This window comes from Tachypleus tridentatus, chromosome 10 (genome assembly GCF_004210375.1).
Source record: "Tachypleus tridentatus isolate NWPU-2018 chromosome 10, ASM421037v1, whole genome shotgun sequence".
Classification (NCBI taxonomy): Eukaryota; Metazoa; Arthropoda; class Merostomata; order Xiphosura; family Limulidae; genus Tachypleus; species Tachypleus tridentatus.
Window position 1 is genome coordinate 185,991,206 of NC_134834.1, and position 19,731 is coordinate 186,010,936.

A 19,731-nucleotide genomic window follows, 5' to 3' on the forward strand; every position below is an offset into this window, starting at 1 on the left:
CCCCGATAGTGTCATAAGGATATCAGTTATAGCTGTTTGTCACTCGATATTGTTATTGATGTAGAAATGTATTGTTGAAAGATGGGAATATTGTAGTTTTGTTGAGTGTGTATGTGTGTGTTATTATAACCAAGGCACATGGGCTAACTGCTTTGTCCACCGAAGGGAATGAGTTCCTGATTTTAACATTATAAACCCTAATACCGCTGTGCCAATCGGAATGTTTTTTAATTGGGTTTTTCTTCCTGATTCTTTTCTCTGATTCCGTCATTATGGATTTAGTAATATTTGTGGTAAATTTCTTATTAAAATTAATATGATGCCCGGGGTAGGTATTTGTTTTTAACTGTGTTTTGGTACGTGTTGAATGTATTTCTAAGTGTTGTTAATGTGAAGAATAACTTATTGGACCCTGATTTTAAAGGTGTGTTTTATATTTAGCCCCTTACAATATATAACACTTGTTATCTTACTTTCTTAAGGTACAATATAAGACATAGTTATTAAGGAAATGCCACTCATTTAATTAAGAAAATTAACTAAACTACATTATAATCATTCAGTGATAGCATGCACTGTGATTGGTTGTCATTTATCTAACCGAAAACAAGCCACGTCAATATACAGGTAGTCATACTATGCCCAGTAGTAGTAGGAATACTGTATAAATATATTTATAGTTCTTAAGACTAAAATTCCACATAACGGGAGTGTAGAACTCAACACTGGCTGAAAAAAAGTCGCAAAATTAATATAATAGCGGTTTGCAAGGCACTAACACCGGCCATGTAAAAACCAGATGTATTTCTCCCACTAAAGCAGTGGGCTTAGATACAAAAAAAAGTTTTTTTGCAATTTATTTATATTCGTTTTATTATTTATTTATTCGTGGTTTAGAAAGCACTAATAGAGGAGCGAACAACTTCTCTATTAATGTTCTCTACAAATGTGTTTTTTCGTCATTACGAATTATCATTTTCCTTTTGTTCTTCTGTCATAATTTTTAGTACAACCAAGCGGTCATTACTCGTTATTTGTGACTTCGATATATGAATATCCATAATTATTTTCGTGACCCTGCGTTTTTAAAATATATCTTTCACTTGAAAATAAATTGTTTGTTTGTTCTAGAGCAAAGCCATATTGGACTATCCACTGTTTCGACAGCGTGGAATCAGACACTAGATTTTAATGTTGTATACTGTTAATCCGATCGCCATTATAAACTTACACACAAGTTGTTGTTGTTTTTAAAAACATCTTAATCGTTATAGTTTGAATTCGCTCGATGTAACTCAATTTGCTAAAGTTTGACTTTGAGCGCTATACTCTTTACACGGAAACTTTTAAAGTATACTTTAATCTAATTATGTTATCGTTGCCAGGATAAACTATGGAGGAACAGTCAACATTTGTAACAGTCCTTGCTATTGGTTTAACTTTGTCAATTCTACTCAAATTAACACAACTGAAGAACACTATTAAAGGAACCTGAAAGTAAAACAATTCCTGAATAACTCGGATAACTACACTTTCGAACGAGTTTAACTGCCTAACGTAAAGATAACTTCATATTTCGCGTACGAATCGTCTATGAATTTTAGGCTTAAAAGTCGATTTTTAGGCGACCGCTGGAATTTTTATTGAGACGTAACGGTGTTCCGTTATTTATAAACCACTGAAAGGTAGATAATTAAATTAACGTATTTCCTTTCGTGTCTGTTTGTGAAGTAATTCCCTTTAAAAGCAATACTATAAACTCTTAGTTTCGAGTGCATATAGAACAAGGGTGGCCATAACGTGACTCTTTTACATATAATATGCGGCTCGCGGAAATATGTTGGTTGAGTTCCTTTTTACATCACAATTAATATAAAAGGTAAAAAAAAAATCAAGCTTTAATATTATTTACCAGGTATAAACTGAGAGTCCATTGGATTAAAACAAGTTCAATGTTCATGGTGATTAAATATATTTTAGAATTTAAGTCCTAATTTTAATGCAAGATACCAGTCAGGGATTAAGAAAACTTTGAATCAGCAAGGATTACGGAGGAATTGCGCTGGAGAATCAGTAATCGTACAAACAAGGATCCCGCAGAAATTGCGCTGGAGAATCGGTAACCGTACAAGCAAGGATCACGGAGGAATTGCGCTGGAGAATCGGAAACCGTACAAGCAGGGATCAAGGAGGAATTGCGCTGGAGAATCGGTAACCATACAAGCCGTTGCTGACAGTGTTAGTTTTAGTGGGCGTGGCTTGCGATCGCATGATTGTGGCTGTGTTGCGGGCAATGATATTAGCGGAGTGTTAGTGTGATACTGGGTGCTGTAGAGTTTGGTTGCGTTGCGCGTGTTGGTGCTTATTGTTTCTTTTCAACTTAATTTTTTAGAAGTGTATGTGAAAATTTTGTGAAGGAAGATGGCATCATCAAAATGTAAGAAGCGAAAGTATGAAGATAAACAGAAATTTTAAGCCAGAATGGGAGGAAGATTTTGCATTCACCTATAAGTTAGGTGAACCTTTGTGTCTTATCTGTCATGTGTTACCAAGTCATTACAAAACCAGTAACTTGAAACGCCACTATGAAACAAATCGCAAAAATTTTTCGTCTGATTGTCCACCTAAATCAGAATTACGGAAAAACAAGTTAACTGTGTTAAAATCATCACTAAATAGCCAGCAGACACTGTTAACAACATACAGTAAGGAAGTTGATACAACGACTAAAGCTAATTTTGTTATATCATGGAATATTGCTCGTGCTAAACGCCCGTATTCTGATGGTGAATGTGTTAAGAATATAGCTGAAGTTGTTGGAGTGTTAGATCAAAATAACACAAAACTTCAGTGATTAATAACACAAACACCAGCTTCACGCCATACTACAGAGAGACGTATCTACCAGATCAGTGCTAATGTTGCAGGTAAAATGCAAAATGATTTAAAGAATTCCCTTGCATTCAGCTTAGCCATTGACGAATCTACAAATATATAAGACAACCCACAACTGGCGGTAATTTTTTGTTATGTTTTCTCTATCTGTGAAAGAAGAGATGTTGGACTTACTGACACTAAAAGAAACAACTGGTGGTGTTGATATTAAAAATGCGCTTGACAGAGCTTTAACAAATGCTAATATTCCACTGGATAAACTCATCAGTGTTGCAACAAATGGAACACCTGCAATGATGGGGAAAATGCAGGATTAATTGCACTTATGAAAAGTGAAACCAGCTTTTTGATTTTCTCCCTGTTCATTTCATTATTCATCATGAACACCTGGCAGCTAGATACTTCAAGTATGAAGATGTTATGAAATTTGTTCTTGATATTGTCATTTTCATACACTTAAATGGGAAGGTTGACCGACAGTTCAAAAAGTTTATTGAACATCTGGAGCTTGAAGATAAACCAAGTGATCTCTCTTTCTACTGCATTGTGAGGTGGCTGTGAACCAGCAATGTCTTAAATAGGTTTGTGGATCTGTTGTTACCTATTATTATTTTTTCTTTAAGAAAAGAAAAGATTCTATCCTAAACTGGGAAATGATGAATGGGTGCAAGATCTAATGTTCCTTACTGATATAATGAATCATTTACAAACTCTCAACTTGGCACTCCAGACAGTTATCAGCTTTCAGAATAAAATAAGACATTTTCAAAGAGACAGTTTCTCAAGAAACTTTAGTTACTTTCCAATCTCAAAAGGAGAGTAAATACATTCCTTGATATTGAAATAAAAGACCACAAACTGGAAGAATACAACACAAAGATAAGTTATAACAACTGCTTGATAATTTCCTAGATAGGTTTGAGGAGTTACAGAAGCTGAAGCCCTGCTTCGCCTTTCTTGTAAATCCAATCATGGTTGATGTGATCAATGATGGTTGTCCAATTCTCGAATCTATGGTTACAGAATCATCTGCTGTTAAAATGGAACTAATAGAAATACAGTAGAACCTGGGTCTAAAGATGATCCATAAATCCCATTCTACAATTGAGTTTTGGAAGCAAGATACAGAAATAAAATATCCTGAACTAAAGAAAACCGGTGCATGACTCATCTCGATTTTTAGCACAGCATACTGCTGTGAATCTCTGTAATGAAGTTTGTGAGGTCGAAGCATCGTGCAATACTTACAAATCAACACCTAACGGAGCTAATTCGTTCAGCCTTTACAACATATCAGCCGGAATTTGAACGACTCGCAACCAAGAAGGAAACTCACAAGACCTCTGCTAGCAGTAAACAAGCTGATAATTGTATCAATGTCTGCTTGTATCAGAAAAATATGAAAAGAATAAAATTTTGTAAGGTTATATCTTATTAGAATATCTCTAATTTCATTGTTTTACATATTTTCCTCCATGTTTTGACCAGATATTTACTAAGACAAATAAATATCATTAAAAATATCTGTTTTTACCTATTTTTGGCAGTTTCATTTGATATTAATGAAATGCAAATTTGCATATTTTTCTTAGATGTTTCCGTAGTTCATTACCGCATTAAATACTCTTAATATAGTTATAACAATAATCAGCCAGGATTTTGAAAACATTTGGTATATATATATATGTGTACTTTGCAATTACTGAAACTAATACAAATCAACAGTTTAAAAACTACATACATGAATAAATATTATTACTACATTTATTTATTAATATTTATATATAATTTATGTAATAAAATATACATTTAACAATAAAAACGTGTATGTAATATTTGCACATGTCTTGCGGCTTTCAAACATCTGAAGTTTATCGTATGTGGCTCTTACCTTGAGCAAGTTTGGCCACAACTGATATAGAACAATGGACACTAAACGTCGTTCACTTTTGAACTCGTGTAAATGCAACAACATACCACTGAATAACTAGCCAGTAAGAATACTGGGTTTCCATGTGAGCGAACATTCATAGACTGACTGGCACGTTGCACTTTTAATTACATCTATATTTGGATAATAAAGTCTAAAATATTTAAATTCGAAAACTGATTATATTTATGAATTAGAAACATAAAGAAACAGACTTGTATTGTCAGCATTAAACCGGCTGGGTAATCAGTTATTACTTGAAGTTTGTAAAATTAAGATAAATACATAATAAATATAAAATACAAGAAATATGAACAGGATTTATAGTAGGAAGAGGTCTCTGAAAAAAAAGGGTCCATACCTCAGTGGGGATACAATGGCAATTAGATTTCATCCAAAATCTCAATTCTCACACATGAAACAGAATTTGAATCTTGGAAATTCGCAATTGGCTCAGAATCATAAACCTTCGAATTTATTACTTCCTACTGGGAGTGAAATTAAACAATGGGTATTAAAACACTGAAACATTTACCCTAAAGTTAGCTGTACAGAGCAATTTACCCTTAAGTGAAATAGAAATAAAAAGAATAAAATGAATTGAAACAGATAATTAAAAAGATCCGGTTTCTAGCGGCGCGGGTCTCAGATATACCGCTGCGCCACTAGAGGGCCGAGTGAGCGTGACTAGTAAAGTAAAACTGTATTAATATATCGCTAATGTTAAAACAAGTTGTTTGGTTATATTTGAGCACAAAGCTACGCAATTGAATATCTGTGATTTGCCAACTACGGGCATCGTAAGCCGGTTTCTAGCCGTGTGAGTCCGCAGACATGTCACTGTGCCATTGATGGGGGTGGGTATTAATAAATCTCTTTGTATGTGAATCATCTAAATACAGAGATGGGGTAAAACGGAGTCTCTGAATTGACCCAGTAGAGATCCCCTAATAGAACAGCGATATGTCTAAGGACTTGTACTGCTAGAAACCGGGTTTCAGTATCCGCGGTGAGTAGAGCAACCCTTTATGTAGCTTTGTGCTTAATAACAAACAGTAAGAACCAATGCTTAGTAGAATAGTTAAGTTTTTAACGTTAGATACGATTGTTAAATATCAGTCAATTCTAGACCTACAAATAAATGTCCATAACCCTGTTGTTTTTATTCTCGTAGAATAAAGTTCTAATTGATTTTATAGATTCCTTTTACAAAAGATAACTTTCAGCTCCGTATCTGTTCACGAGAGTATTACTAAATATTGGAATCTGTGTAATTCGTCTTTTCATCTAAATAGCTGATCTGGTTTTATCAAAGATATTTTGATGTCTCATTATTTTCAAGTGTTTTGTGGTTTGATCACTAGAAGGTGCTTTTATACCAGTTTTTAATATTGCCAAAATACGAGTTATGTTTCAGTACAACAGCAGTGTCTTCAACACTCCAAAGGTTGTGGATTAGGGAATGTTTATAACAAATCAATATCGCACAGTTATATTTGGTGATTAAATATTTTATAGCCCATCACTGCAATATGGATACCAGGTGTTTTGTAATCATTGTTATTGTAAAATTTATGCTATTTTGGTCGGTTGTTCTTTAATATTTTCTTAATACAAAGCTACACAATGGACCATCTGCTCTCTGCCCATTGCGGAAAATTGGACACCAGATGTTAACGTTGCTAGTCCATAAATTTATCGCTGATCCACCTGGGATATGTTATTGTAAAGAGACATTCGACAATATGTTAACATATTAAGATAAAGCGATATTTTATAGCAATGTTTTTGTAACACATTGTAAGTAAGAGACATTTGATGGCTACATGTCCAAAACTAATACACTTTACACATGACAATAAACATTGCTCACGGTGATAAAAATGGTGTTTTTTTTATTACAAATAACGTTGTCGAACAATGGGTCAGCGTAAACTCGTGAACTTCCAACGCTGATGGACACAGCAGGCATGACCTGTCGTCTAGCTTTGTGTTGAAATAAAAGAACAGAATATCGACCAGTTAATTTTAATTTTAAGTACGTTTTGAGAAAATTGTACGATTGAAAGACCACGCCATATTTGGAGTTCAACTATGAGACATTTAAGTGTATTCTTTTTTTCTGTAGTAGAGGCAGTGATTATGTGTGATCAGATACGACAACATTCCGAATTGTTGTTACTCGTGACGATAAACAGACACGAAAGTATGTTGACTCAATTTCTTTCGTGAAGTGACCGTCAAGGACATATATCAAATACACAAACATACTGATATAAGGATAGGCAAAAGGAAGTCGAAATGTCTTCACATACCACAAGGATTGTTTGTTTGTTTTGAATTTCGTGCAAAGCTACTCGAGGACTATCTGCGCTAGCCGTCCCTAATTTAGCAGTGTAATACTAGAGGGAAGGCAGCTAGTCATCATCACCCACCGCCAACTCTTGGGCTACTCTTTTACCAACGAATAGTGGGATTGACCGTCACATTATAACGCCCCCACGGCTGAAAGGGCGAGCATGTTTGGGGCGACCGGGATTCGAACCCGCGACCCTCGGATTGCGAGTCGAACGCCTTTAAACACTTGGTCATGCCGGGTCCAAACCACAAGGAACCAGAGCACGTGAGTAATAGCAGGTTATAAAACAAGTGTAATCTAAAGCTAGCATGAGAAACCAATCGGTATCTGAATTAAAACTTTTATTTTGAAAGGAAAAAAAATATAAACAAACGATACATTAGTTAACTTTAAGTAATAGCTGAATACGTTGCTGTGATTCCTCTTAACTTAATCGAATAAAACCAGCAACCTTTCACCATTAACAATTATCAACAACAGGTTACTCTAGCAACACAAGCTACTAGAAGAACATGCAGTTTCAGGTTTGCGAGCTTACTGAATAAAATAACCTCTATTGCATTTCAGGCTCTACTAAAATAGTGCCATTAGCTATTTTAGTGGCTCATAAGAATCATTCGATTAATTCTACGACAGTCTCGTCACTCGCGAGCTGCTCGTGTCTTTGTTTTGTTTTTATGAAAAAAAAAATTGGTTTATTCCATTTAGTAGATGAAGACGTAGGAGGTGGTTTTTCGTGCTGTGTAAAAAAAAAAAAATTCGTACAATTCCTATATTTATCTTTGATGGGTTTTTTTTTCTTATTAAGCAAACCTACGCAATGAGCTATCTGTGCTGCGTCCACGAAGAGTATCAAAAACAAGTTGTTAGCGTATAAGCCTTCTGACTGATCAGTCGAGCCACCTGGGAAGTAAGTCATGAAGGGACCATTCTAGAGACTAGTTTTAAACGCAATGCTACGCATTCGGTTATATGCACTCTGTCCACCGAGTGGAATCGAACCCTGAATCTTAATGGTGTAAGTGCGTTACCTTACCATTTACCCTCCAGATGATATACTAAATGAATCACATTGGCGAATATTTAACAGTTTAAACGTACTGACGTCAAGAACAGCATTTACTATAGATAATATCTGTTTTCTTTTTTGTTTGTTTGTTTTTTCAACGGCAAAATGTTCTTTCGGACATTCACATTGTTTCTAGCTTGGTCTTTGTCACTGGTCCTGTAACCATATCAGTTACTAGAAGCTGACCCCAGTGGCACAGCTATATGTCTGCGGACTTATACAGCTAGATACAGGACTTCGATACCCGTGGTAGGCAGAGCATAGATAGCCCTTAAAAACAAAGCAACTAGAAGATGCATCTGTTTCATGCACTCCAAACGAACAAACGGACCTCGACGAGACATCCAGATAAACAAACAGGTGTAAAGGGACGTTCATCAAACAAAAAGTGCTCGTGCGAGAGGAAATTAATAGGATTATATTATTTATTACTGTCATATCGATAAAACCTGACGATTCTGTTTTACTTATACAAGCATGAACAGTAAACCATTTCCGTTTAGGGCTCCGTTAACTGTCATATTTCTCTTGACAGATATGAATCATTGTGTCCATCTCTACTCGCTATCGACAAAACATTATTACACAATCATAATAATGCAGCATATGCGGTCCGGCATGGCCAGGTGGGTTAAGGCGTCGGACTCGTAATTTGAGGGTCGCGGATTCGAATCCCCGACGCACCAAACATGCTCGCCCTTTCAGCCGTGGAGGCGTTATAATGTGACGGTCAATCCCATTATTCATTGGCAAAAGAGTAGCCCAAGAGTTGTCAGTGGGTGGTGATGACTGACTGCCTTCCCTCTAGTCTTACACTGCTAAATTAGGAACCGCTAGCGCAGAAAGCTCTCGTGTAGCTTTGCGCGAAATTCAAAAACAAACAAGCAGAATATGGTTTCTGATGGTACCTACGTTAACCTATAGGCTCATTACCTAAATCCTAACGTAATGGTGGAACATATAAGAGACTGAGACTCAGTATGAAAACGATGAAGAACGAACATTAATTTTCTGGTATAACATTTCTAGAAAGTTTCAAAATACAAAAATAACTAAATATGGATAACCGCTGTGATTCGATCTCTCTACAAGCAAAAGTTTGAACAGAAAATTAAATTCAACTAAAAAACTGGGAATTTTTCGATTGCCAAAACCCAAACAAATTGTTTTCATAAAATAGTATATTTTGTTTAAAATAAAAAGTGAAATAGCTCCGAGTTCTTTGTCGCAGAAACACTCAGGTTGTAAATTAGGATAGCGTAAGATCAAATTCCATGATTCTCCGGAGGTATCACTCACTAAGATGTAATCTTCTGCATCGCTTTGTGTTCGAAAACTAGAACTTATAATGGGATAAGTAAGACAAAAAAAGACAAAACAGATTTGGTGAATTCTCTCGGGTGTTAAAGGTTTTAAAACTCGAGGTAAAAGCGATTTTCTACTTATAAAATGTTTGTTGCCTGAAGAAATTATTTGATTTTTAGGTAAAATACATGAAATACAGTAAAGATAAACTAAGAGGCTTTCTTTTCAAATTCAAAACTTGTTTTCAAGTCACATAGAGATAATTGGGTAAAGAAAATACCTTTAATTGTGCACTTGCTCGGCGATTAGTTTGAAGACTTATAACACTAAAAACCAGGTTATGATATCAATGGTGGGCAACAGCACACTTAGTATATAATTTCTAAGCGTAACTGAACACAAGTTGTAATTGCTTTCGATTGTGGTACATTTAAGTATTTGAAAAAACGCGTGTAGTAAAAACTGCATAGATGTTGAAAATCCATATGTCTTTTACAGACATTAGCAATGTATAGTTTCTTGCACGTCAAATAAAAGAGCTATTTTAATGATCAAAGAGTAGTAAGCAAAAGTTAAACACCTTTTATAAGAACAATCTACACATTCTAATACAGTAGTAAGTCGCCACGGATGACATGTTTAACATCTGTATACATGGTTCACTATGACTCTTACATTATTCGAGAGTGCAATGCTAACACGATTGACTTACAAATATACGAAATTGTCAGAGCCGTGTACAGAAAAAGTATATTCGCATAGTTAGATTGTTAAATGATGTAGAGTTTATACAATGATATTTTGGAAAAGAAAAGAAACTTTGATATATTTCACAGAGACGGAAAAAGCTACAACAGAACGTTTGGAATAACAGTGGGCTATGAAAACACACCACAAGTGAATTCTGAAAAAACGTCATAATCCGCAAAGTAAAAGCGTGATTATGAAAAAGAACCTTCCGACCCATGAAGATAATGTCTAGAGGTTAAGTTAATGGGAAGCTCATAAGCCTTCAGCCTTTCTTAAATTCAACGCTGAAATTTCAGTATCTCCATTAAATCACCTAGATGACAAGGTCCCGAGTACAGATCCATGGTAGTGAGACTGGATATCAGAATATTCGATTCAACTTCTTTTAGTAAAAGTAACGACAAAACAGTTGGTTTTCAAGTAATACTGTTCTGTTCTCCAAAGATTGATATATTGGTAATGATTCGATAACGACAATCATAAACGGCGTACCCTAAGTGAATGAAACAAGAAGTAATAGCAAACTATATTTGAACACGCTCCCTACCTTTAGCTGTGCACGCGTTAGAGGAGTGTCAGTCATTTTCATTATACGTCTTCATAAGCTAGATAAAGGCATTTGTTATTTGTGAACTGTCATTAAATTTCAAATTATGAATAAGTGTGTCTGGACCATAGGAATTTCTGACCTGGTCTTTAGCAGATGTGCGTATAAAAGACGTGAGGTTTAAACACTAATACCGTAAAATGCATGTTTACGTAGCATTATTTTACTCTTCGCATTTTTACCAACTACTTACTGCTCATCGAAACGTAACTCGGACAACGATTGTCTATTAACAGCGAGCACACATGTCTTCATCTACACTGAAATAACTAAAACAAATAGATACAAATGACTTGAGAACTACCAGTGTTAGTGAAACCAAAACGTTACGCTTTCGGTTTAAACTTACTCCTTCGAAGATCTAATTTAGAAACCTTTTCGCATACTGGCATTCCCAGTTGTGGTAACTTTGTTTTTTTAATCTAAGTTGCAAATCTCTAAATTCAGTTTTCAGTTGGGGATATGTTCCCTGGTTTTTATCTTGGTTTCCGGTTGAGCTTACTTTGCTTGTGCAATAAAGGTTAAGAACGTGGAATTTCAAGACTTTATTTTGTTCCCAGGTTGAAGTAAGACTTCAAAAAATCTGCATCTTACTCCAGAGAACAAATAAGGGCTACAAAAAGTTGGAATTTTATTTCTTACTTCTCGTTTACATTTAGTGCTACTGAGATTTTATTTCTTACTTCTCGTTTACATTTAGTGCTACTGAGATTTTATTTCTTACTTCTCGTTTACATTTAGTGCTACTGGGATTTTATTTCTTACTTCTCGTTTACGTTTAGTGCTACTGGGATTTTATTTCTTACTTCTCGTTTACATTTAGTGCTACTGGTATTTTATTTCTTACTTCTCGTTTACGTTTAGTGCTACTGAGATTTTATTTCTTCTCATTTACATTTAGTGCTACTGAGATTTTATTTCCTCTCGTTTACATTTAGTGCTACTGGGATTTATTTCTTACTTCTCGTTTACATTTAGTGCTACTGGGATTTTATTTCTTACTTCTCGTTTACATTTAGTGCTACTGAGATTTTATTTCCTACTTCTCGTTTACATTTAGTGCTACTGGGATTTTATTTCTTACTTCTCGTTTACATTTAGTGCTACTGGGATTTTATTTCTTACTTCTCGTTTACGTTTAGTGCTACTGAGATTTTATTTCTTCTCGTTTACATTTAGTGCTACTGAGATTTTATTTCTTACTTCTCGTTTACGTTTAGTGCTACTGGGATTTTATTTCTTACTTCTCGTTTACATTTAGTGCTACTGGGATTTTATTTCTTACTTTTCGTTTACATTTAGTGCTACTGGGATTTTATTTCTTACTTCTCGTTTACATTTAGTGCTACTGGGATTTTATTTCTTACTTCTCGTTTACATTTAGTGCTACTGGGATTTTATTTCTTACTTCTCGTTTACATTTAGTGCTACTGGGATTTTATTTCTTACTTCTCGTTTACATTTAGTGCTACTGGGATTTTATTTCTTACTTCTCGTTTACATTTAGTGCTACTGGGATTTTATTTCTTACTTCTCGTTTACATTTAGTGCTACTGGATTTTATTTCTTACTTCTCGTTTACATTTAGTGCTACTGGGATTTTATTTCTTACTTCTCGTTTACATTTAGTGCTACTGGGATTTTATTTCTTACTTCTCGTTTACGTTTAGTGCTATTGAGATTTTATTTATTACTTCTCTTTTACATTTAGTGCTATTGAGATTTTATTTATTACTTCTCTTTTACATTTAGTGCTATTGCGATTTTATTTATTACTTCTCTTTTACGTTTAGTGCTATTGAGATTTTATTTATTACTTCTCTTTTACATTTAGTGCTACTGGGATTTTATTTCTTACTTCTCGTTTACATTTAGTGCTACTGGGATTTCATTTCTTACTTCTCGTTTACGTTTAGTGCTATTGAGATTTTATTTATTACTTCTCTTTTACGTTTAGTGCTATTGAGATTTTATTTATTACTTCTCTTTTACGTTTAGTGCTATTGAGATTTTATTTATTACTTCTCTTTTACATTTAGTGCTCGTTTACTTCTCGTTTACATTTAGTGCTACTGGGATTTTATTTGCTTACTTCTCGTTTACGTTTAGTGCTATTGAGATTTTATTTATTACTTCTCTTTTACGTTTAGTGCTATTGAGATTTTATTTATTACTTCTCTTTTACGTTTAGTGCTATTGAGATTTTATTTATTACTTCTCTTTTACATTTAGTGCTACTGGGATTTTATTTCTTACTTCTCGTTTACATTTAGTGCTATTGAGATTTTATTTCATACTTCTCGTTTACATTTAGTGCTACTGGGATTTTATTTCTTACTTCTCGTTTACGTTTAGTGCTACTGGGATTTTATTTCTTACTTCTCGTTTACATTTAGTGCTACTGGGATTTTATTTCTGACTTCTCGTTTACAGTTAGTGCTACTGAGATTTTATTTCCTACTTCTCGTTTACATTTAGTGCTACTGAGATTTTATTTCCTACTTCTCGTTTACATTTAGTGCTACTGAGATTTTATTTCTTACTTTTTGTTTACATTTAGTGCTATTGAGATTTTATTTATTACTTCTCGTTTACATTTAGTGCTACTGGGATTTTGTTTCATACTTCTCGTTTACGTTTAGTGCTACTGGGATTTTGTTTGTTACTCTGGAATTAAATACGAGATTTTTAAAATTTTCTACTTTATTTCTAAGATTTGGTTTTCGGATTCTTAAAGTTAGTTTATTTTCAAATTAACAATACAATTGAAAATTGTTACGTCCACTATCCTGTTAGGACTGTATGTTACACTAATAGTTTTAGATTAAAAATGAATTAAAACACTACAATCCGAGCGCTTTCGGAAAGTGGATCTTTCTTCTTCAGGGGCAAATTGGGAATTATTTTGTTCGGGTTGCAGTGTTTTTATTCATTTTCATCCAGACTACTTAAACCTGCGTGTTTTTAACACTATTTTAAACGGAAAAGTTCTATAAGTAAAATAATTAGTTCTGATATAAAATGGTTTTCTACCTTATGTGATAATTGTTATCCTTATTGGAAATAATACATCACACCATGTGGTCAGAGAAGAACTTTGAAACCATTTACCATATTGGAATAAGTTAACTTTGAGAGATTAATTATAGGAAAATTAATTTATGCTTGTTGTTGTTGTTTTGGAGTGGAGCGTAAATGTAATTACACCATTTTTCTTCATTCATAAATTTTCCAACATTACAATAAAACTTACACTCCAACTTTTTAACCATAGCATTCGCTGCGAAAAGTCGCGGACGAATTCCTTATAAAGTTCCTTTTTGTGGCATTAAAAATGAAAGTTGGAAGAACATATCTTACCTTCTCTCTTGACATTTTCGAGATTTCTCTGAAAAATGTTCGTGAAGTCGAACACAGAAGCCCCCCTCGTTATGCCAATTAAAATGAATATCAAGATATTGATATGCGAAACTTTTAGATAGGCCCTCATGATTTAAAGTACTAGTCTAGGCTTCAGAAGAGCTCGGACAGAAACAAGTTGATATGCTGGATCTTGATGCAGCTTCGGAGTGATACAGGTTCAGGCAGGGTTGTGAACAGGTGAAGCCTGTGACGTCTCTACTGATGTCTAATCTAAGAGCTGGGAAGCGTCTCTACAACTACAAACAGCTAAGCAAAGATTTTGAGGCTTTGGCTGGCCCACGCAACACACGGGAAGTTTCACCGGAGCCGAAGTATACGCATGCGTATGACTCTTCCATTGGCGATACTGAATCTGACTGGACAGAATCATGATGACGGAAGAACACCTGTCAAGGATGCCCACACCCTACACATTCATGCGCGTGCGCCTATTATGTTGGATGTCCTAATCCTACGTTTATGTTGTCTGGCTTTCTTATCATTTCTAGTATTCCTTTTTTATATATTTTTCCATTGTAACATGGAGTGTTTCGAAGTACATAGGCAAGAAGTTTGTAACACCATAACAGTGCTTTGAACGTACCCTAGCACCTGCTTAATCAATCAAATCACCAGTTAGAATGATCTTGATCCGCTACAGTTAGAACACAGCCTTAGGTGCACAGGCAACAAGCTATATTAACACGAGACTGTCAATATATTTCTCTAAAACGTGTTATTTTCATGCACAACTAACACAAGTCGTGCATATTATTTAGTGACTGGACGTTGGTGGCATGTTAAGATATGCATGAAGCTGTGTAGCTAGGTTGTGAATCAAACACTGGGCTATTTTTAGTAGCTCAAATAATAAGCATTGGTTCTTACATAGCGACTCGACACTGCCAGCTATTTAGTGACTCAAGCAGCACACTTTGCACATTGAACACCAATAATGGAGTTCAAACATTGAGCCACTACATATAGCCGTTCGCGTTTGATTCAACATTTCATCCATAAAGTGAAACAAACATTGCACGTTGTTTAATTACACAGTGACTCAAACATTACCAGCTGTTTAGTGGTTCAAGTTATAAACCGTTCATCCATAAAGTGAATCAAACATTGCACATTGTTTAATTACACAGTGACTCAAACAATACCAGTTGTTTAGTGGTTCAATTTATCAATCGTTCATCCATAAAGTGAATCAAACATTGCACATTGTTTAATTACACAGTGACTCAAACAATACCAGTTGTTTAGTGGTTCAAGTTATCAACCGTTCATCCATAAAGTGAATCAAACATTGCACATTGTTTAATTACACGGTGACTCAAACATTACCAGTTGTTTAGTGGTTCAAGTTATCAGCCGTTCATTCATAAAGTGAATCAAACATTGCACATTGTTTAATTACACAGTGACTCAAACATTACCGGTTGTTTGGTGGTTGAAGTTATTAACCGTTCATCCGTAAAGTGAATCAAACACTTCACATTGTTTAACTACACAGTGACTCAAACATTATCAACTGTTTAGTTGTTCAAGTTATCAATCGTTCATCCTTAAAGTGAATCAAACATTGCACATTGTTTAATTACACAGTGACTCAAACAATACCAGTTGTTTAGTGGTTCAAGTTATCAGCCGTTCATCCATAAAGTGAATCAAACATTGCACATTGTTTAATTACATAGTAACTCAAACATTACCAGTTGTTTAGTAGTTGAAGTTATCAGCCGTACATCCGTAAAGTGAATCAAACATTGCACATTGTTTAATTACACAGTGACTCAAACATTACCGGTTGTTTAGTGGTTCAAGTTATTAACCGTTCATCCATAAAGTGAATCAAACACTTCACATTGTTTAACTACACAGTGGCTCAAACATTATCAACTGTTTAGTTGTTGAAGTTATCAATCGTTCATCCTTAAAGTGTTGCACATTGTACACAGTGACTCAAACAATACCAGTTGTTTAGTGGTTGAAGTTATCAGCCGTTCATCCGTAAAGTGAATCAAACATTGCACATTGTTTAACTACACAGTGACTCAAACAATACCAGCTGTTTAGTTTTGTCCAGACTCCATCTAATATTTATGAGATTACACATTATTCATGCTTTAGAACAACCTACAAATATCTGTAGTCGTTTTAAAGGTAGCGACCATAACCATATTATATGCTGTATTTTGAGTAGTACATATCATTGGAGTGCTATTGGTAATCTGGAAACAGTGAAGGAAACACTACCACAGTTTAGCTGTTTCCTGATCTCTCCACATTGTTCTAGTAACTATATATGATAATCCTAAATAAGTTCCAGGTATTCCTGACTTCTTTTGTCTGTTGACAATAGTAACCCTGTATGCTTTCCAAGTATAACAGGACAGCGCGAGTCTTAATGACAGGAATTTTCCGGAAAGTGTGGGAAATGAATTTAAAGATATTTAGACAAAACTATAACAAGGCGTTGCCTGATTGGGTTAGTTATTTAGCTCAGCACTAAATTACGAGTGTATGTTTTCGACGAAGTACCATAGATTCGTGAAGTATAAGTTACGTGACGAGTAACAAATGGAATATCTACCGAGACATTATTTACTTGTGATTTAAGGAGAGAAAAAAACAGTAAAAGAGAGAAAAAACGCTATAACAGCGGTGTCAGAAGTGGGATTATTTTGTTACAAATGAAAACGCATCTAGAAAGAACTTCAGTATGGTGACATAGACTCGAAGTGAAATCGAAGTTTGTTAGCAATGAAACAGCGGAAAGAATAAAGAAAAACAACAATGTGTTAAAGAAGGTCATGAGATAGAAGGTTAAAAGAAAGAGGTAAAAGTAAATGAAATAGACAGGAATTTGAGAGAAGAATTGCGATATCAAGACATGAAATTTACAGAAGTTTACAAAAGATCAACTTCACTAAAAGTAAAAAATAATCAAGAAGCCGTACAATATGTATAAAAAGATTATAATAAGACTGAGAATAAGTACATAAATGTAATAACACAAAATGAAGAAGGGATTACTGCTAGAATAAAACATCTTGAAACCGAAGTGGCAAATATACATATGAAGCTAGTTACACCGTTCTTTATGTACATATGAAGCTAGTTACACCGTTCTTTGTCTATATGCGCTAAAGAATTCCTTCTTCAAATATTATGGAATAGAATAACTAACATCTTTTACACCTGTCACATTTTCTCTATCAACTATGACTGCATGATTTTCTTGGACCACTCCAACTTCTCCTATACTTCATGTCAAGTTACGAAGTATGATTTGCCAGTTTAACAACGTTGCTCAATTGAAAAAAACAACAACATAAGTTGTTATGGAAATATGCAATAGGACACTTTGAAATAATTTCTGAAGTGAATGGATTGAGTGGTAAGCAACAATTGATGCATCTTATTGCAGGTTTATAAGGGCCAGCATTAACTGCTTTAAGCAACATTACAATAGTAACCATTTTATTGACGTTTAGTGGCTACCTTGAGGATTGTCACAACAAAAGAATTTTTTAAAGCAAAAGTTAGAAACGCAAATCTTAACAAAACTTAGAATGAATGTGAGTGTTTTCTTATAGCAAAGCTACATCGGGCTATCTGCAGAGCCTACCGAGGGGAATCGAACCCCTGATTTTAGCGTTGTAAATCCGGAGACAAAAACTTAGAAATGCGGACCTTAGTAAAACTTAGAAACGCAGACCTTAGTAAAACTTAGGAACACAGGCCTCAGTTGAACTTGGAAACACAAACCTTAGTAAAACTTAGAAACGCAGACCTTAGTAAAACTTAGAAACACAGATTTCAGTAAAACTTGTTAATATTTGGAAAGGCTTGCAAACTTATCTTATTCAGATGCTCTACGTGAAGTGGATTCGTTGCTTGCGAAAAAGTTATAAATACCTTAGAAGATAAAGATATATAAATTATGATAAAGCAAAGTAGATACACATCTTTAGAGGGAGCTGTATAGTTGGTCATAGATCTTAAATCAATTAAAGTTGCAGAGGAAGAAGTAAAAGCATGATTTAATAGTGTGAGAACATCAACTGTCTTTCGTGAAAGCTCAGAAAACGTAAAATTAAGTCGGCAAAAGTTTACTCACTAGAAGAATTAAACCTCATGGACGAAGGTGTTTCCACTGGAATTTAAAAGGACATGAGTTAGATAGCTGTTTACTCAGAACAGATGAAGCAAATTACAAGACTAAAATGCTTAAATTACGACTTTAAAATATAAATTACTGTGAATGTTTAAAAGTAAAAACTGTTCATAATGTATAGCAAAACAAAACTATTATAACTGTGAAAACATATATGTTACTTAAGAGGTTTTGATAAATCAACTATTGATATTAAACCCTGGATAGGATACTCTGTAGATGAGTGATTCTATCTGCCCCAATTGAAACAAGGAGTACATTACTTTCAAAGGAAAAAATGTGATACAGTTACTACAGAGATGAACCAAGAGAATGGATCAATGCAAACAACAAGGGTGATAAAGTTCCAACAAAAGAATGGATTGATGCAAACAGCAATGGTCATAAGTTTCAACGAAAGGATGGATTGATGCAAACAGCAGTGGTGATAAAGTTCCAACAAGAAGATGAATTTATACGAACAGTCTTGGTCATAAGTTTCAAGAAGAGGCTGGATTCATACGAACAGCAATGGTGATAAAGTTCCAACAATAGGATGGATTGATGTAATCAGCAATAGTCATGAAGTTCCAACAAAAGAAGGTTAAAAGTTACCCTCACTATGGAAAGCTTCTCTACGCAGCAAAACGATGTGTGGGAACTTACACATAGGAAGAGTGTACATTGGAAAAAGACTTTATGCAGAGATGTGTATGAACATTTAAAATGTATCTGAATATTGTCATATCATATGATCGGGGAAGTATTATGTACTGCATAACACCTGCCAAAACAGAGGTTGAATGAATTTACAATGACTAGAAGGAATAATATATGCCGTGATATAGGGATTACATCCAATATCAAGTGCAACATAGACAATAAACAGATGGTCGGAACCAAGGATCATCCTCGTAAATGCTAAGTTTGTATTTTCAATGAAATGTTAATGATACGAGAAATATTACGTATATGAGAAATTTAGCAAATAACTTGATTCTTAAACACAAAGCTACATAATCGTTCTGTCCATCACAAGCATCATTTCAAGGTTTTTAGCGTTTTACGTCTGCAGACCTGTTGCTGAGCCAATAGAGTTAAGCAAATAAGTTGAATTTCTATTTAAATGTTAGTTTTTGTGATCTTGAATATATTATTGGTTACACGGAATTTTTACAAGTTGTAGAACTTGTGGTCGAAGAAATAAGACGCTGTTGCTTTCATTAAGTGGTCTTATTGTCATAGAAGAACA

At 34.5% G+C, this 19,731-nt stretch overlaps 1 protein-coding gene across 1 annotated transcript in view; it reads right to left on the bottom strand.

The window, feature by feature from the left end:
* Positions 1-14,616, bottom strand: part of LOC143231128 (IDLSRF-like peptide) — an 89,386-nt gene extending 74,770 nt beyond the window's left edge. The window contains exon 1 of the mRNA XM_076465751.1: positions 14,276-14,616. Coding sequence (XP_076321866.1) covers positions 14,276-14,405 — 130 coding nt within the window. The 5' untranslated portion in view covers positions 14,406-14,616. The remainder of the gene's footprint in view (positions 1-14,275) is intronic.
* Between the last annotated feature and the right edge of the window lie 5,115 nt (positions 14,617-19,731).